This window comes from Boleophthalmus pectinirostris, unplaced genomic scaffold (assembly GCF_026225935.1).
Source record: "Boleophthalmus pectinirostris isolate CB_2022bp ecotype Guang Dong unplaced genomic scaffold, ASM2622593v1 HiC_scaffold_1, whole genome shotgun sequence".
NCBI classification, from domain to species: Eukaryota; Metazoa; Chordata; class Actinopteri; order Gobiiformes; family Gobiidae; genus Boleophthalmus; species Boleophthalmus pectinirostris.
This window is the reverse complement of record NW_026570970.1, coordinates 2,805,494-2,825,493: the sequence shown is the minus strand read 5'-3', so window position 1 is coordinate 2,825,493 and position 20,000 is coordinate 2,805,494. Positions and strand designations below refer to the sequence as shown.

The following is a 20,000-nucleotide window of genomic DNA, read 5'->3' as shown; positions in this document are numbered from 1 at the left end:
CTTTTAAATATGGGGATCAAGTCTAAAGAGGACTAGGCAGCAGTCGAGGTCAGAGGCCTCAGCAACCTAGTCCACAGACACAGTACCTGGCTGTGGGGACATGGAATCTCACCTCACTGGGGGGAAGGAGCCTGAGCTTGTGCGGGAGGTTGAGAGGTACCGACTACATATAGTCGGCCTCACCTCCACGCACAGTTTGGGCTCTGGAACCCAACTCCTTGAGAGGGGCTGGACTCTCTATTTCTCTGGCGTTGGCCGCGGGGAGCGGCGGCGGGCTGGTGTGGGCTCATTGCCCCACAGCTCAGCTGCTGTGTGTTGGAGTTCACCCTGGTGAACGAGAGGGTTAAGTCCCTGCGCCTTCGGATCTGGGTCATTTAACGTTCACACAGGAGATCACATACAAGTCACATTTAATTGGAAATGTGAAGGACCTCGCAAAAACATCAGATTTCACAAAAAACTCGGAATTGAGCGTTAAGCCCTGCTGTCTGAATGTAGCCTTGGACACTCGGGTGAAGAGAGGGGCAGAGCTGTCAACTGATCACCACCTGGTCTCTGGCGGAGGAGGAAGCCGGAAAGACCTGGCAGACCCAAGTGACTTCCATTGTCAATGCAGCCGCTTGTACCTGTGGTCATAAGGTCTGTGGTGCCTGTCGCAGCAGCAATCCCCAAACCTGATGGTGGACACTGGAAGTAAGGGATGCCGTCAGGCTGAAGAAGGAGGCCTATCGGGCCTTGTTGGCTCGTGGGACTCCTGAGGCAGCTGATGGGTACCGATGGGCCAGGCGTACTGCAGTCTGTGCGATTGCAGAGGCAAAAACTGGGAGCTGGGAGGAGTTCGGTGAGGCCATGGAGGAGGACTACCGGACGGCATCAAAAACATTCTGGCAAATTGTCCGGCACCTCAGGAGGGGGAAGCAGTTCTTCACCAACACTGTTTACAGTGCGGGGGGAGAGCTGTTGACCTCGACTGGGCACGTTGTCCGGCGGTGGAAGGAATACTTTGAGGATCTCCTCAATCCCACCGTCACGTCCTCCTCCGAGGAGGAAGCCGAGGCTGGGGACTCGGAGGCAGACTTGTCCATCACCCTGGCTGAATTCACTGAGGTGGTTAAAGCTCCTCGGTGGCTCTGGGGGTGGATGAGATCCTTCCTGTGTATCTTCTGGTCTATGCCAGAATCCAGCCGATAGTCGAACCTCGGATCCAGGAGGAGCAGTGTGTTCTTCGTCCTGGTCGTGGAACACTGGACCAGCTCTACACTCTCCATCGGGTGCTTGAGGTTCATGGGAGTTTGCCCAACCAGTCCATATGTGCTTTGTGGATCTGGAGAAGGCATTGGACTGTGTCCCTCGTGGTGTCCTGTGGGGGGCGCTCTGGGAGTATGGGGTCCGGTCCCTGTATGACCGGAGCAGGAGCTGTGTTCATTGCCGGCAGTAAGTCAGACCTGTTCCTGGTGCATTTTGGACTCCGTGGTCACTGTATCGGACTGTTGTCGTGATGAGGAAGCTGATCCGAAAGGCAAAGCTCTTGATTTACCATCAGTCTCCTCTCTGGGTAATGACCGAAAGAACAAGATCGCTGATAGAAGCGGCCCAAATGAGTTTCCTCCGCAGGGTGTCTGGGCGCTCCCTTAGAAATAGGGTGAGGAACTCAAAGTAGAGCCACTGCTCCTCCACATGGAGAGGAGCAGCTGAGGGGAGGGCATCTGTTCTAATGCCTCCTGGGTGCCTCCCTCGGGAGATGTTCATGTCCTACCGGCAGGAAGCCCCAGGGAAGACCCAAGACACTCTTATTTTAGAAAAATTCAAAGTGAGAAATTCAGCGGTATTTTAAAATTCAAAATCTGATGGAACAAGTTATCTTCCATAATTGGATCTATTCATGCTTATGTCACAAACCCAGAAGACGTTAAAACATGCGGATGACGACTTCCATTGGGTTCTGTTGGCGATGGGGGAGCCGGTTTTCTTCATCTAGATGTCATTGTATTCTTTCTTTTTTCCTTTTATAAATTGCCTATTCATTTGTGTATTATAATTTGTCTAACTTAATAAAAACAACAATAATCAACAGTTACATCAGCTGCCTGTAAGTGACATCGAAGAAGTGATTAGAGAAAAGCTTTGGCAGGTTGTGAAGACGGTGCTGCTAAATCCACGGTTTTATCACAGGCCCAGTGTCGGGAACTACACCGGAAGTCTTCATCCGCATGTTTCCAAACGTCTTGTAAACGGGACTAAAGCCTATTATGACCTTCAAGTGATAGAAGACGTCAATCAGGTGGAGGAAGTGCTCGGACTGCGCCCCCTCCTGGAGCCACTCCTTTACGTCAGGGTCGCGACAGTGCCTCTGAGCGTAGTTCAGAAGTTTGGTCCTCCTGCAGACACAGCCGGGGTCCTCTATGCACTCGAGCACATCCTTCAGCTCCTCCAGCGCAGAGCTGAAGGCAAAAAGCAAAACTGAAGTGGAAACAGGAGTGAACAGTAGTGAAGAGTATGACAGGCGTTAATACAAACCTGATGTCCTGCATTGCCTTCTGAAGATCGTCCACGTCCTTCTGGATCACATTGGCCTTGTTTCTCTGTGATCGGCTGTCAACACATGAAGTTACATCCTGTCCACGATTACTCGCTCTGAAGCTCGGGGAAATGTTGTACGATCGGTGCGTCTGAAAAACACGACAATGTATGAGGAGGTGTCTGGGGAGAGGAACGAGTGCACGGTTCAGGATCTCACCGCTCTTTTTCCTGATGTTTTGACTGGAGCTTTTAAATTCATCCCGTCCAATAGACCCAAAATCTTCAGAATCTTCAGAACGCAACGTTGAAGAAAGGAGGGCCTGGAGGAGGAGGAGGAAGGCGTGTCTGAAGAAGAGGAGTAACTCTCGATAATAGCGCTAAAGTCCAGGTCATCGACATTGAAGCCTACGTCTTTGGCAAAGTAGGAAAGGATCTCTTCGATTACAGCTGCTCTTTCCTCCTCTTCTCCTTCATCCTCTTCTAGATCTTCACGTAGGCACCTCCTCAAAAATTCAAAGTTCTCACGGATCCTAGAAAGGGTGACCTCAGAGGAGCCAACGCTGTCTTCGGTCGCCTTCCTCAGCTCGCCGGTATGGAACCTCTTCGTGATCTCGAGTAAGGCCCCCAGGCTGATGAAGACGAACCCCAACACGCTGAAGATATAAGCGGACACGTAGCCAAAGAAGACCACCGCCAGCAGGACCAGGCCCACCGTCGCCCCACGTTTGCCGAGGATCTCCCAGCGCTCCCACCTCCTCGTCTCCAGGCTGAGGGCGCGAAGTTTGGAGTTGCAGTCCTTCCTCTGCTTCATCCACCGCTGCATCTGCCCCATCAGCAGCTCCACCTGCAACTCCACCTGCAGCTCCTTGGGCTCCATCGTTCACCGGACTGTGTGGCAGGTTTTATGCCAGATGCCTACACTGGTCAAGTAGGTGGGAAAGTGGAAAAATATTGGCATGTCATGATTCAAAACTGTGTTAATTAAGCCAAATGTATGTGTTTTTTATTTCAACCCGATTATTCCAGGGCTTCCTTGACTTACAGACGTGGACAAAATTGTTGGTTCCCTCTGACAATGAAAGAAAAATCAACAATTGTCACGGAAATAACTGAGCCTGAGGAAAAAGTAAAAAGAAAATAATAAATAAAAATTTCCTGAAAATTGTCCAACGAAAATCAAACATTGCTTTTCACGTGTGGTTCAACAGAATTATTAGAAAAAACTAAATAATGAAACTGGCCTGGACCAAAATGATGTTTCCCGTAACTTAAAATTTAGTTGCGCAACCTTTTTTGAACAACAATTCAAAAACAGTGTCTGAGTTGAAGCCGTGTGTCATTCGTTCATTCGTTTTTTCAATATAAAACCAAACATAACTGTAGGAGCTATTTGCTTATTCTGTTGATTCTAAAATGTGTTTATTATTTTTGTTTGTTAGTTAGCTTACTAATTTAGTTTTGTTAATTTGTATAATATATTTTTGCTATGTTAATGTTATTCTTGCTAATTTCTTAGTTTAAATTGGTATTATTTACGTTAGCACCTCCTTTTTGTTTTTGGTTTAATTCGGGTCACCTAGGGGATAAAAGAGGGTGGTACACGTAGACCTGAGTGACCTGGGGCCTGTGGTTTTTTCCCAGTCACGAGGAGAAGCAGCAGGAGTCGCCTTAAACATGTTTTCCTTGTTGTTTGCCCAAACTGGAAAATAAACCTTGGAAAATCATCTCTTGTCATGGACATTGATTTGTGCTGCGTAAACCACATCCCCACGGTGCCAAAGGTGATTATCTGAGTTATGTTTAGTTCTGAGTTTGTCCACACTTTTGTTTGTTACATTTATTTGACAAATAGTCACTTCAGCAGTAAAAAACCTTGCCCTTGGACCTTCAGGACGATTCATTGGATCGATATCAAGTGGATTATTGTGGATTAATGCGCGGATGGCAGCGTAAAGTTTGTTTGATTCATGCCTTTGTTCTCCGGACAGCGTCAGCGGGAAAGTTGCCTCTACCTTTAAACGCTCTCTCCTCCTCTCAAAAGTCAATGGTATGTGTAATATGATTGCTAATGCTGTAAAGGAAAACGGCCAAACTATTGGAGTTTGATGATAGTGATTTATATTGCCATACAAGTCGTCAAAACGGAGATTAATCAAAGCTGGATTTATGTGCAGTACCTTTACGCACCGCTAGTAACCACGTAACAAGTTGGAAAGAAATAAATGTTTGGAAAAAAGGTGTTGTTGCTGTGTGCCCATTGTAATTTGAATTGTGGATCTTGAACAAAAGAAACTCACAACTGATTAAAAAATGTCGAACGTTTCAAAAGTACAAACAGCTGTGGAACATGAGCCGCAAGTGTCAGGCAAAAGGAGCCTCAAATTTACGGCCAAAGGTCTGAGCCTTAGAATGCAAACTTGCCAAGAAAAACGGAAAGGAAAATGCAAACAAGCAAAAAGACTGATGGAGGATTTGAACATATTAATGAAATCAAAGCATAATGCAAATTCAGTGATGTCACTTCTCAACGTGTTCGTTCAATGCCAGCAAGACGCACAAAGTGCGCATGATGCGTTCACTAATCTGCCGTTACCTTTGGATGAACTCTCAACACAAAATGAATATTCTGCAAATAAAATGAGTACTTACTGTGAATTTGTTGAGTGTGTCAAGAGCTGGTTGAGTGATCTGGGTCTTTCATATGTGCCAAAATCAAATACGGATAATAATCAAAATGTGGATGACTTGGGTCCAGAGGACAGTGCCTCAAATTTGTGCTTTGAAAAGTCCAGTGTATCAAAGACGCGCTCTCAAACCTCCACTGTGTCCATGCGCCTCAAAGCAGAGGCCGACAAAGCAGCGCTACTGGAACGTGTCGCAGCTCTGAATAAAAAACATGAAATTGAGGCACGGGAGGAAAAACTAAAAATCGAAAGTGAAAAATTGAAAAGGCAAAAGGAACAACTCGAACTTCAAACACAACTCGCTGCTGCAAATGCTAAGCTCCGTGTTTAGGACATCAGTTCTTCTCAATGTGGCTCCAAAATCTCAAAAATTTCCAATGGCATGAACTCGTATGTCACCAAAGCAATGCAATTAAATCCATGTGCAGACGCATTTATGCCTGAGCAAAAAGACAATCCCAATGTGCACGTTACCACCACAGTGCAACCACAAGTCGTTCGCTCCAAACAAAACTTCAGTAAAAATGTGTCTCAAAATAAAAGTGTTGATTGTTGCAAATAAATTGCTCAACCCATCCCATCTGACGAGTTCCAAACACAGCCGCAAATAAATCATTCACCAAATATAATGGACATAATGCAAAGACAAAATGACATCACTGCCCTACTGGTCCAGCAAAATCTGAGCTCAGTACTGCCCCCTCGGGATCAGACCGAGACCAAAGCAGGACCAGGGCGGACTCTGAGCTTTGACTCCGAGACTCTGCAGGGTCCGAGCCTCAGCTTCGATCTCCGGCCCTTCCGTGGGCACTGAGCCTCCGGTCTGGTCCCGGTCTGGTCCCGGTCTGGTCCTGGTCTGGTCTGGTCTGGGTCTCAGTCCCGCTCTGGTCCCGGTTTCAGTTCTGATCTCAGTCTCGGTCTGGTCCCGGTCTGGTTCTGGTCTGGTCCCGGACCTGGATCAGTCCTGGTTCAGTCTGTACGTGGTGCAAAAGTTCGGCATCACAGTCACTGAAGTCACGTAAACGGGAAACGGTCGTTATCTGTTTTTTTCCATTTTTCATTTAAACACAAAATCGAAAACTGAAAAAACGAATCATTATCTGTTTTTTTCATTTTGGTTTTGGAGACAAATAACAAAGAAAACTGTTGTTTTTTTGTTTTCTTATTTTTGGTTTTATATTGAAAAACGAATGAACGAACGACACACGGATTGAGTTTCATTGGTTATTTTTCAGGAAATTTTTATTTATTATTGCTTTTCTCAGGTTCAAGTTATTTCCGTGACGATTGTTGATTTTTCTTTCATTACCAGAGGAAACCAACAATTTTGTCCACGTCTGTAAATTTGTTTTGTGCCAGAACAAGAGTTTGTTTTCATACCTGACGGAGCAAACATGACTGGGACAGAGGAAAACAAACTTCGTCGCTGAATTAAAGAGGAAATCGAAATACGGAAACGCGCCCACGGGACGATAAACCGGGACGAGGGGCTTTTTTACTCTCACACACCTGGGATTCTGTCCTGAGGAAGTGGACCTGCAGGTGGCGCTGTGGTGGACGCCGAGGCTCTAGACGCGCGTCCAGAGCCTCGGCGTCCAGGAGTGATGTTATGATCAGGAAGAAAGAGAAAGACCCAGAGAACCAGAACCACAAACACGAGCGGATCACAAGGACTGGACCAGGACTAGACCGGGACTAAACTAGGACTAAACCAGGACTAAACTAGGACTAGACCAGGACTGGACCAGGACTAGACCAGGACTAGACCGGGACTAGACCAGGACTAAACCAAGACTAGACCAAGACTAAACAAGGACTAGACTAGACCAGGACTAGACCAGGACTAGACCAGGACTAGACCAAGACTAAACAAGGACTAGACCAGGACTAGACCAGGACTAGACCAGGACTAGACGACTACTAGACCAGGACTAGACCAAGACTAAACAAGGACTAGACCAGGACCAGACCAGGGCCGAACCAGGACTAAACCAGGACTAAACCAGGACTAGACCAAGACTAGACCAGGACTAAACTAGGACTAAACCAGGACTAGACCAGGACTGGACCAGGACTGGACCAGGACTAGACCGGGACTAGACCAGGACTAGACCAAGACTAAACAAGGACTAGACCAGGACTAGACCAGGACTAGACTAGGACTAGACCAAGACTAAACTAGGACTAGACCAGGACTAGACCAGGACTAGACCAAGACTAAACAAGGACTAGACCAGGACTAGACCAGGACTAGACCAAGACTAAACAAGGACTAGACCAGGACTAGACCGGGACTAGACCAGGACTAGACCAGGATTAGACCAGGACTAAACAAGGACTAGACTAGGACTAGACCAGGACTAGACCAAGACTAAACTAGGACTAGACCAGGACTAGACCAGGACTACACCAGGACCAGACCAGGGCCGAACCAGGACTAAACCAGGACTAGACCAGGACTAGACCAGGACTAGACCAGGACTAGACCAAGACTAAACAAGGACTAGACCAGGACTAGACCAGGACTAGACCAAGACTAGACCGGGACTAGACCAGGACTAGACCAAGACTAGACCAAGACTAGACCAAGACTAAACAAGGACTAGACCAGGACTAGACCAGGACTAGACCAAGACTAAACAAGGACTAGACCAGGACTAGACCAAGACTAAACAAGGACTAGACCAGGACTAGACCAGGACTAGACCAGGACTAGACCAGGACCAGACCAGGGCCGAACCAGGACTAAACCAGGACTAAACCAGGACTAGACCAAGACTAGACCAGGACTAGACCAGGACCAGACCAGGGCCGAACCAGGACTAAACCAGGACTAGACCAGGACTGGACCAAGACTAAACCAGGACTAGACCAGGACTAGACAAGGACTACACCAGGACCAGACCAGGGCCGAACCAGGACTAAACCAGGACTAGACCAGGACTAGACCAGGACTAGACCAAGACTAGACCACAAATAGACCAGGACGGAACCACAACTAAACCAGGACTACACCAAGACTGGACCAAGACTGGACCAGGACTAGACCAAGACTAGACCAGGACTAGACCACAAATAGACCAGGACGGAACCAGGACTAAACTAGAACTAGACCAGGACTGGACCAGGACTAAACCAGGACTAGACCAAGACTGGACCAAGACTGGAGCAGGACTAGACCAGGACTAGACCAGGACAGAAGCAGGACTAGACCAGGACTAGACCAGGACTAGACCAGGACTACACCAAGACTAAACCAGGACTAAACCAAGACTGGACCAAGACTGGACCAGGACTACACCAGGACCAGACCAGGGCCAAACCAGGACTAGACCAGGACCGAACCAGGACTAAATCAGGACTAGACCAGGACTGGACTAGGACTAGACCAGGTCTAAACCAGGTCTAAACCAGGACTTACATGTCAGGCGCTGTTATTCTGCCAATCAAAGTCCACATGAAACTAAACATCCAAACTGCTGACCTCTGTGGGTCTGGGTCTGGGTCTGGGTCTGAGTCTGACCTCTGTAAGTCTGAGTCTGGTCTGGGTCTGACCTCTGTGGTCTGAGTCTGGGTCTGGTCTGACCTCTGTGAGTCTGGGTCTGGGTCTGAGTCTGACCTCTGTGAGTCTGGGTCTGGGTCTGAGTCTGACCTCTGTGAGTCTGGGGGTCTGAGTCTGACCTCTGTGAGTCTGAGTCTGGGTCTGGGTCTGAGTCTGACCTCTGTGAGTCTGGTCTGGGTCTGAGTCTGACCTCTGTGAGTCTGAGTCTGGGTCTGGGTCTGACCTCTCTGTGAGTCTGGGTCTGGGTCTGACCTCTGTGAGTCTGGGTCTGAGTCTGGGTCTGGGTCTGACCTCTGTGAGTCTGGGTCTGAGTCTGACCTCTGTGAGTCTGAGTCTGGGTCTGGGTCTGACCTCTGTGAGTCTGGGTCTGGGTCTGGGTTTTGGGAGACGTCTGTAAACACTGCGCTCGCTGTCCTCGTGTCTCCAGTTCACATGCGCGACACTTTTGGGGTGTTTAAAGTTCACACTGCAGGTCACACACTGCAGGTCACACACTGCAGGTCACACACTGCAGGTCACACACTGCAGGTCACACACTGCAGGTCACACACTGCAGGTCACACACTGCAGGTCACATTTAACTGGAAATAACCGCAAAAAAGTCAGATTTCACAACAAAATCCAAATTGCGCATTAATCCTGCGGTCCTAAATTATGAAGTTTTTATTAAACGAGGAAGGCTGAAGTTTCTGACTTCCACATAAACATCTGTGCTGCTGTTTCTTTTCACGCTCCTCTGCCGCGTTTCCTCGTGTTCGTGCCTCGTGTCTGTTAGGATCTGTTCGTCTTTTTGTTTCAGACGCTGAGCTGGACTCACCTGGCGCGTGCTGCAGTCTGGACACAGGACTGTGGGGGTTTGGGCAGGACACACTGGTCATGTGGTGTCAGAGACGCGGCCGAGTCCGGAGTCCGGGAGTCCGGGGCCGAGTCCGGGGCCGAGTCCGGGGCCAGGTCTGTGGAAAGACGCGTTTGAGGGTCTGATGTGTCTCACAGACCCAGACTCCCAGTACATCGAAACTGAAAGTGTCTCTATGAATCTGTGTGTCGTTCGTTCATTTGTTTTTCAATATAAAAACAAAAAAAGAAAAGAAAACGAAAAAAAAAAAACCCAACAACAACTGTTTTCTTCATTATTTGTTTCCAAAACCAAAATTTAAAAACAGATAATGATTCGTTTTTTCAGTTTTCGGTTTTGTGTTTAAATGAAAAAAGGAAAAAGCTGATTTCCCGTTTCCCGTTTCCTGTTTCCGTGACTGCGATGCCAGATTTTTATCTCGCATACGGACTGAACCAAAATAAACCAGGACTAAACCAGGACTGAACCAGGACTAAACCAGGACTAAACCAGGACTAAACCAGGAATAAACCAGGTCTGAAAACCAGAACTAAACCAGGTCTAAACCAGGACTAAACCAGAAAACCAGGTAAACCAGGACTAAACCAGGACTAAACCAGGACTAAACCAGTAAACCAGGACTAAACCAGGACTAAACCAGAACTAAACCAGGACTAAACCAGGTCTAAACCAGGACCAGGACTAAACCAGAACTAAACCAGGACTAAACTAAACCAGGACTAAAACCAGGTCTAAACCAGGACTAAACCAGAACTAAACCAGGACTAAACCAGGTCTGAAACCAGGAACCAGGACTAAACCAGGACTAAACCAGGACTAAACCAGAACTAAACCAGGACTAAACCAGGACTAAACCAGGACTAAACCAGGTAAACCAGGACTAAACCAGGTCTAAACCAGGACTAAACCAGGACTAAACCAGGACTGGACTAAACCAGGACTAAACCAGGACTAAACCAGGAAAAACCAGGACTAAACCAGGTCCAGGACTAAACTAAACCAGGACTAAAAACTAAAACCAGGACTAAACCAGGACTAAACCAGAACTAAACCAGGTAAACTAAACCAGAACCAGGACTAAATCAGGTCTAAACCAGAAAAACCCAGAACTAAACCAGGACTGAAACCAGAACTAAACCAGGACTAAACCAGGACTAAACCAGGACTAACCAGAACCAGTAAACCAGAACTAAACTAAACCAGGACTGAAACCAGAAACTAAACCAGGACTAAACCAGAACTAAACCAGGACTCACCTGACAACAAACATCAGCAATCAAATATTTTAAAGACCCCATAGTACAATATGTCATGATTTCTGTTATAATTTAGTTTTCCAGAATAAGGTAAATGTCGCCGTGCCGGGCTCTGTCTGTACCTTATTGTTGATGTCGGCCAGCAGGGGGCAGTCTCTGGCCAGGTGCAGGTGCAGGACTGTGGTCTCCACCCAGGCATCGTCTGTGTTCCCGGAATCATCCCCATAACCCTTGTACAGCTCGAACATATGTTTATAATTATTAGGAGCGTAACGGTTCATGTATTCATGCCAAACTGTTTCAGTTCAGGACGTTTGGTTCGGTGCAGGGCTGTGCACGAGTGAGTTTGCACAGTTTGTGTGTTTTCATTCCTCCACTTCGTGTGCAGCCACACAGAGGCTCGACTCTTTAATATTCACGAGGGACTCTTCTGTGATTGGTTCAGTGTTTCCTGCAGCGCTTTATAGTTAGAGCGACGCCTTCAGAACAAAGCTGAAATTGGTCCATGAAGTGAAGTATCTGGGAGTCACACTGGACCCACAACTTTTGTTCAAACAACATGTCAAAAGAACAGTGAAAAAAATCAAATATATGATGAAAATTCTATAAATTATAAGAAATAATCTAACAACAAACTTGGTAATTATGTATTTAAATTCAATGATTTTGCCGCATCTAAATTATTGCATTGCATATTGTTGAACTCTGACAAGAAAAACTCTTAAATTAGCTGAAACTATTTATAAAAAAGCACTTAAGATATTAGATAAAAAGCCCAAAAATTATCACTATTGCAAAATACTTGAGAAATACAAATTCCTAAATTGGGACAACAGAATTAAATAACCAGATTTAAGTTTGGTATACAAAGTTTTTTAATAATCTTGCTCCAACTTGTCTAAAGAAGTTTGTGAAAAGAAACTCAAATCACACAAGAGCAGATTCTAGAGGCGACTGCTCTGTGCCGTTTAGGAAAAATGCTTTTGGACAACTCTGTTTTGCTTCTGGAGCAGGTCAAACATGGTCAGTGCCTGCTCATATACAAGAACTTTCCACACTGGCAGCATTTTCTAAAGCCTCGTTTACATGTACACAGGTATTTTTTTAAACTGAGACATTTCCCTTGGTTTGTATCCATCTTTCACACGCAAATGAAGAATTCGCCTCTGAAAACAAATCTTTCTAAAAACTCTAGTATGTTGTTTGTGTGTAAAGTGAGATAAACAGAGTTTTAGGAGCTGACGTGCCAAAAGTCATGGTAACACTGTTACTGGCAACAGTATTACCATCGCGCTAAGGACCCTGAGCTGCCTGCAGGTGCCTGATCAAATAAACAGCTATCTTAGGGAAGTTTCTACAATTGCTGTGTTAAAGGATCTTTTTTGACCTGACTCTCAATCATTTACAGGCCCATTAAAACCTCAGAAAATCAAGCAGGAAAGTACAGATAAACAAACCTCATTGTAAAAGAGTCATATTGTAAGAGCATCATAAAAACACAAACTATAAAAATTACCTTTGCCTCTATCACATATAAATCTAGAAACGTCACATTTAATTGCAGAAGTTAGTGGTTGGTTTTACATTGTTACATGAAGCGTTGTTGTTAAACAAGAGGAGGTCAGAGGTCAGTGAGGCCTGGTTCAAGTGTACCGTATTTTTTGGACCAGAAGTTGCACTTTTTTCAGGGTTTGGGTGTTTCCTGCAACATAACACCATTTCCACTATTTTAACTGTACTTAGAACCCCTCCTTGACCCGTCACCTTATCGTGGTGGAGGGGTTTGAGTGCCCGAATGATCCCAGGAGCTATGTTGTCGGGGGCTTCATGCCCCTGGTAGGGTCACCCTAGGCAAACAGGTCCGGGGGGACGGGTCAGACGAAGAACGGTTCAGAAGCCCCTTATGATGAGCAACACGCAGAGGCCAGTTACGTCGCCCGGATTGGCGTCACCGGGGCCTCACCCTGGAGCCAGGCCTGGGGTGGGTGCTCGTCAGCGAGCGCCTGGTGGCCGGGCCTCCCCCCACGGGGCCCGGCTGGGCTCAGCCCGAAGGAGCGACGTGGGGCCGTCCTCACGTGGACCCACCACCCGCGGGAGGAGCCATATGGGGCCAGTGCAGAGAGATCTGGGCGGCAGTCAAAGGTGGGGGCCTCCGGACATGGAGACTGTGGCTCTGGGGACATGGAATGTCACCTCGCTGGGGGGGAAGGAGCCTGAGCTTGTGCGGGAGGTTGAGTGTTACCGACTAGATATAGTCGGCCTCACCTCCACGCACAGTTTGGGCTCTGGAACCCAACTCCTTGAGAGGGGCTGGACTCTCCATTTCTCTGGCGTTGGCCGCGGGGAGCGGCAGCGGGTGGTGTGGGGGGGTGGGGGGCGGCGGGCTGGTGTGGGGGGGGCTGGTGTGGGCCTGCTCATTGCCCCACAGCTCAGCCGCTGTGTGTTGGAGTTCACCCCGGTGAACGAGAGGGTCGCGTCCCTGCGCCTTCGGGTCGGGGACAGGTCTCTCACTGTGGTGTTGGCCTACGGGCCGAACAGCAGTGCAGAGTACTCGAGTACCCGGCCTTCTTGGAGTCCTTGGGAGGGGTACTAGACAGTGCACCGACCGGGGACTCCGTTGTTCTCCTGGGGGACTTCAACGCCCACGTGGGCAACGACGGTGACACTTGGAGAGGGGTGATTGGGAGGAACGGCCTCCCCGATCTGAACCCGAGCGGTGTTTTGTTATTGGACTTCTGTGCTAGTCACGGTTTGTCCATAACAAACACCATGTTCGAGCACAAGGGTGCCCATAAGTGCACTTGGCACCAGGACACCCTAGGCCGGAGGTCGATGATCGACTTTGTAGTCGTGTCATCTGACCTCCGGCCGCGTGTCTTGGACACTCGGGTGAAGAGAGGGGCTGAGCTGTCAACTGATCACCACCTGGTTGTGAGTTGGGTTCACTGGTGGAGGAGGAAGCCGGAAAGACCTGGCAGGCCCAAGCGTGTAGTGAGGGTCTGTTGGGAACGTCTGGCAGAGCCTCTGTCAGAGGGACCTTCAACTCGCACCTCCGGGAGGACTTCTCCCGGATTCCGGGGGAGGCTGGAGATATGGAGTCCGAGTGGGCTTCATTCTTTGCCTCTATTGTCAATGCGGCTGCTCGGAGCTGTGGGCGTAAGGTCTGTGGTGCCTGTCGCAGCAGGCAATCCCCGAACCCGGTGGTGGACACCGGAAGTAAGGGATGCTGTCAAGCTGAAGAAGGAGTCCTATCGGGCCTTGCTGACTCGAGGGACTCCTGAAGCAGCTGACAGGTACCGGTGGGCCAAGCGTGCTGCAGCTCGTGTGGTCGCGGAGGCAAAAACTCGGAGCTGGGAGGAGTTCGGGGAGGCCATGGAGAAGGACTATCGGACGGCCTCAAAGAGATTCTGGCAAACCGTCCGGCGCCTCAGGAGGGGAAATCAGTTCTTCACCAACACTGTTTACAGTGCGGGGGGAGAGCTGCTGACCTCGACTGGGGACGTTGTCCGGCGGTGGAAGGAATACTTTGAGGATCTCCTCAATCCCACCGTCACGTCCTCCGAGGAGGAGGCCGAGGCTGGGGACTCGGAGGCGGACTTGTCCATCACCCAGGCTGAAGTCACTGAGGTGGTTGGAAAGCTCCTTGGTGGCAAGGCTCCGGGGTTGGATGAGATCCGTCCTGAGTACCTTAAGTCTCTGGATGTTGTGGGTCTTGGCTGACATGCCTCTTCAACATCGTGTGGCGGTCGGGGACAGTACCTCTGGACTGGCAAACCGGGGTGGTGGTCCCTCTGTATAAGAAGGGGGACCGGAGGGTGTGTTCCAACTATAGGGGGATCACACTCCTCAGCCTTCCCGGTAAGGTCTATGCCAGGGTACTGGAGAGGAGAATCCGCCCGATAGTCGAACCTCGGATTCAGGAGGAGCAGTGTGGTTTTCGTCCTGGCCGTGGAACACTGGACCAGCTCTACACTCTCCATCGGTGCTCGAGGTTCATGGGAGTTTGCCCAACCAGTCCACATGTGTTTTGTGGATCTGGAGAAGGCATTCGACCGTGTCCCTCGTGGTGTCCTGTGGGGGGTGCTCTGGGAGTCTGGGGTCCGGGGCCCTTTGCTAAGGGCTGTCCGGTCCCTGTATGACCAGAGCAGGAGCTGTGTTCATTGCCGGCAGTAAGTCAGACCTGTTCCCGGTGCATGTTGGACTCCGCCAGGGCTGCCCTTTGTCACCGGTTCTGTTCATTGTGTTTATGGACAGAATTTCTAGGCGCAGTCAGGGGCCGGAGGGGCTCCGGTTTGGGGACCACAGGATCATCTCTGCTGTTTGTGGATGATGTTGTCCTGTTGGCTTCATCGAACCAGGACCTGCAATGTGCACTGGGGCAGTTTGCAGCCGAGTGTGAAGCGGCTGGGATGAAGATCAGCTCTTCTAAGTCTGAGGCCATGGTTCTCGACCGGAAAAAGGTGTCTTGCCCTCTCCGGGTGGGTGGAGAGTCTTTGCCTCAAGTGGAGGAGTTCAAGTATCTCGGGGTCTTGTTCACGAGTGAGGGGAGGATGGAACGTGAGATTGACAGGCGGATCAGTGCAGCTTCGGCAGTGATGCGGTCGCTGTATCGGACCGTTGTGGTGAAGAGGTCAGTCTTCGTTCCTACTCTCACCTCTGGTCATGAGCTCTGGGTAGTGACCGAAAGGACGAGATCGCGGATACAAGTGCTTGAAATGAGTTTCCTCCGCAGGGTGGCTGGGTGCTCCCTTAGAGACAGGGTGAGGAGCTCAGTCACACGGGAGGAGCTCGGAGTAGAGCCGCTGCTCCTCCATGTCGAGAGGAGCCAGTTGAGGCTCGGGCATCTGTTCCAGATGCCTCCTGGGCGCCTCCCTCGGGAGGTGTTCCGGGCATGTCCCACCGGGAGGAGGCCCCGGGGAAGACCCAGGACACACTGGAGGGACTATGTCTCTCGGCTGGCCTGGGAACACCTCGGGGTCCCCCCGGAGGAGCTGGAGGACATGTCTGGGGTGAAGGAAGTCTGGGAGTCCCTGCTTAGGCTGCTGCCCCCGCGACCCGGCCCCGGATAAGCGGACGAAAATGGATGGATGGATTAGAACTAATTTTGCAGATAAATTATTTTTTCATGTTTTTCTCTTCACATTCCTGGTTTGGTTCGTGCCTGTGCACCTGAGCCTAGTGCAGAGACACTACCAGTTTACCTGTATTTTCTGGCACCATCTACTGGTCAGACTAGGAATAAACTAATAAACGAAGTGATCCACAACAGAGCGGCATTACAACATCCTGTTTCATCCAGGCCATTTTGATTCATGGCCTCAATGTAATTGTTGCTGTTGTTTTTTTTTATTTTAGATGCTACAATTACAACTGATGATAGTTACGATTCAGATTCCATTTAGGTTTAAACCAACTGCAGGTTTTATACAGTTCCTCTAAGTCAGGGGTCTCCAAGCTCTTTTCTCCAATGAGCTACCTTTACAAAACAAAAATGCCAGAGGTCGCAAGAAACTGAGTTGATGTAAGAAAGAGGGCAAGCAATCTGTGTGTCATTCATCCATTCGTTTTTCAAAACAAAACCAAAAATAAGAAAACGGAAAAACAGAACATTTCTTCATTATTTGTCTCCAAAACTAAAAGGAAAAAAACAGATAATGATTTGTTTTTTCAGTTTTTGATTTTGTGTTTTAATGAAAAATGAAAAAAAATTGATAACGGACTGAACCAGGACTCAACCAGAACTAAACCTTTTTCAGTCCTGGTCTGGTCCCAGTCTCAGTCCCAGTCTCAGTCTGGTCCCCGTCTCAATGACAGTCTGGTCCTGGTCTTTTCCAGCCTCATTCCTGGTCTGGTCCCGGTCTAAAGTCCTGGCTTCAGTCCTGATCTAAGTCCTGGTCTGGTTCCTGTCTGGTCCCGGACCTGGTTTAGTCCTGATTTAGTCCTGGTTTAGTCTGTTATCCCTTTTTTCCATTTTTCATTTAAACACAAAAACAAAAACTGAAAAAATTAATCATTATCTGTTGTTGTTGTTTTTTTTGGGGGGGGGGGGGGGGAAGTTTTCCATTTTTGTTTTGGAGACAAATAATGAAGAAAATAGTTTTTTGTTTTAGTTTTTTTTAGTTTTTTGTATTTTTGGTTTTATTTTGAAAAACGAACGAATGAATGAATGACACATGAATTGCCTTAAATTAGATTAGGGTGATCAGATTTTCAAAAATCTAAACTGGGACACACCTGGGTTGGGATGGTTGGTATATGTAAATATATAAAATTGTGAAAAGAGCGAGTAAGATTGTGGTTTCTCATGTTATAATCTGAGGAACTTCTGACGCTTCTTTTTTTTTTTTTTTTTTTTGCTTTTTTTTTTTTGCTTTATGGTCATTTGCAAACAGGTTTTTTTGTATTTTGGCAAAACAAATGACAATTTATGCTCCTCTTTACTGTTGGTAGAGAGATTAGTCAAAAATTCTGATAGTCCTGGTTTAGAGCTGATGTAGTCTATGTTACTCTTAATTTAGTCTGGTTTAGACCTGGTTTTGGTCAAATTGGTCAAAAATAGGGACACCTGGGACATTTCTTTTATAAAACTAGTTTTGTATAAATCTGCTGGGACAGGGGACACAAGCTCAAAACTGGAACTGTCCCAGGTGAATAGGGATGTCTGGACACCTAAAACATAAACCATTATTTATTTATTAGTGCACAAAGTTAGGCATCAAAATGATACATTTCCAATAGTAATGGGCATTTTATTAATCAAATCAATCAATCAATCAAATTGTAGTTATTAACGCAATACATATAATTCAGAAATCCCTTGGCAAGCTACTTGGAAGGGGGTGGAGAGTGACTGGTAACTCTCGAGCTACAGGTTGGAGACTCCTGCTCTAGGTACTAAATGTGCAAACAAAACAGTCTTTCAAAATGGCCTGTGTGAAATGGGACACAGTTATGCTGAAGCAGAGACGTTTGTCCTCCTGAAGGTGTCTCCAGGCTCCTGCTCAGCTCTGTGTGGATCACTTTGGTTGGAGAGGGAGTTTTTGGTTGTTTCTTTTTTACCAAAGAATTAGACCATCACATCCAGTGTTTTAGTACTGAATAATAAATCAGCATTACAGTTGTTAAAGTAAAAGTTATGTTTGATTTGAACATGTGTTTACCTTGAGTTTAATTTGGTATGTCATTGTCAATTCTTCTAATGTAATGCACTTTCCTGATCACACTGCTTGTTTTATTGTGTTTTGGTAACTGCAGGGATCACGTCACATCACAGGTTTGTGTCTGAGGCCTCCTTATGTCTCTGTGGTTGGATCACTCAGGAGCAGATCTTCATCCAGGATCTTGATAAGGAACATTTAGCAGGAGTTTGAGCCTGTTGAGAGTGTTTAAAGACACAGTTCATTTTCTTCAGGGTTGTTAGTTAAGATCAAATAAATTATTAAATTCCAATCAAATTAAAGGCGTCTTGTCGTCTCCGGGCGGGTGGAGAGTCTCAAGTCTGTCGGGGTCTTGTTCTGGAGTGAGGGGAGGATGGAGGGTGAGATTGACAGGTGGACAGGTGCGGCGTGGGCAGATTGACAGGTGGACAGGAGCAGCATGGGCAGTGATGCGGTCGCTGTATCGGACCGTTGTGGTGAAGAGGAGCTGAGTCTGGATTTAGCATCAGTCTCTGTTCCTCCCCTCACCTCTGGTCATGACCCGAAGGACCAGATCCACGATACAAGAGACAAAGATGAGTTTCCTCCGCAGGGCGTCCGGGCGTCTCCCTTAGAGACAGAGTGAGGAGCTCGGAGTAGAGCCGCTGCTCCTCCACGTGGAGAGGAGCGTCTGAGGGGAGGACGTCTGTTCTGACGTCTCCTGGACGTGTCCCTCAGGGTGTGTTCGTGTTCCACCTGGAGGAGGAGAAGACCCAGGACACACTGGAGGGACCATGTCTCTGGACTGGACTGGGAACACCTCAGGTCCCACTGGAGGAGCTGGAGGAAGTGTCTGGGGTGAAGGAAGTCTGAGAGTCCCTGCTTAGACTGATGCCCCCGTGAGCCGGCCCCCGATAAGTGGAAGAAAATGGATAGATAGCCGCTCTGCCGGCCTCCATGAGCTTCATTTGGAGCTGAGCTGTGGGTAACGTCACACTCAGAACACTTCTTCACACAGTGTGTGGTTCCAGGTTCTGGAGGAGCAGGTCCTGAGGTTTGTCCAACAGCAGCTGCAGAGGCTCCACAGGCTCCTGGCCTCAGATTACATATTATAAAATGTGTTTATTATTTTTGTTTGTTAGTTAGCTTACTAATTTAGTTTTGTTAATTTGTATAATATATTTTTGCTATGTTAATGTTATTCTTGCTAATTTCTTAGTTTAAATTGGTATTATTTACGTTAGCACCTCTTTTTTGTTTTTGGTTTAATTCGGGTCACCTAGGGGATAAAAGAGGGTGGTACACGTAGACCTGAGTGACCTGTGGGCCTGTGGTTTTTTACCAGTCACGAGGAGAAGCAGCAGGAGTCGCCTTAAACATGTTTTCCTTGTTGTTTGCCCAAACTGGAAAATAAATGTAACCCAGGTATTTTCTGTGCTGTCCCTCTCTACCTAATAATTTGGCCGCTGTCGTTCGCAACTATCGCGAGACGTTGCGCACATAACGCGAGACTAATTGCGCCAAGATCTTTAAATATGGCCGCGCGCGCGCTCCCATTCATTCGTGTGTTGTGTCGGTCCCGGGTGTGACTGAGCGGCTGCAGGTAGGCGATTATTGCTTTTAAAAACTCACTGTTTCGCTCAAAGTATATTAAAGTAACTTATATGCCATCAACTTCCCCAGATGCCTCTTACCTTCTCGACGAAGTGCTGTCGTGATCGTTTGAGCGTAAACTAAGTGGAACTGGTGAGTTGAGTTTGTTTGTTGCCTTGCGGAGCTAATGCTAAGCTAATGCTAATGCTAGCGCTCTGATTCAATACGGACCTGTGAGCTGGTGCCGGCGCTAGTCTCACTTGTTCGCATCTATTTATATGACTACTTTTCAATGAAATTTATTGACTGACGGTACTGATATTGACAACAAATAATGATTGATATATGACCCTGTTAAATTATTAATTTAAATAATTTAAAGTGACATATTTA

The 20,000-nt window shown here is 47.7% G+C and overlaps 1 protein-coding gene across 3 annotated transcripts in view; it reads right to left on the bottom strand.

The window, feature by feature from the left end:
• LOC110174983 (uncharacterized) overlaps positions 1-9,927 on the bottom strand; it is an 18,525-nt gene extending 8,598 nt beyond the window's left edge. The window contains exons 1-5 of one of the 3 annotated variants that reach the window (XM_055148873.1): positions 9,584-9,647; positions 5,170-5,214; positions 2,738-3,440; positions 2,518-2,669; positions 2,255-2,441 (exon numbers count right to left, since the gene is read on the bottom strand). In XM_055148873.1, coding sequence (XP_055004848.1) covers positions 2,255-2,441; positions 2,518-2,669; positions 2,738-3,397 — 999 coding nt within the window. In that variant the 5' untranslated portion in view covers positions 3,398-3,440; positions 5,170-5,214; positions 9,584-9,647. Of the gene's footprint in view, positions 1-2,254; positions 2,442-2,517; positions 2,670-2,737; positions 3,441-5,169; positions 5,215-9,583 lie in introns of all 3 variants that reach the window. The other 2 variants (XM_055148861.1, XM_055148868.1) reach the window with 2 other exon arrangements.
• Positions 9,928-20,000: the final 10,073 nt, after the last annotated feature.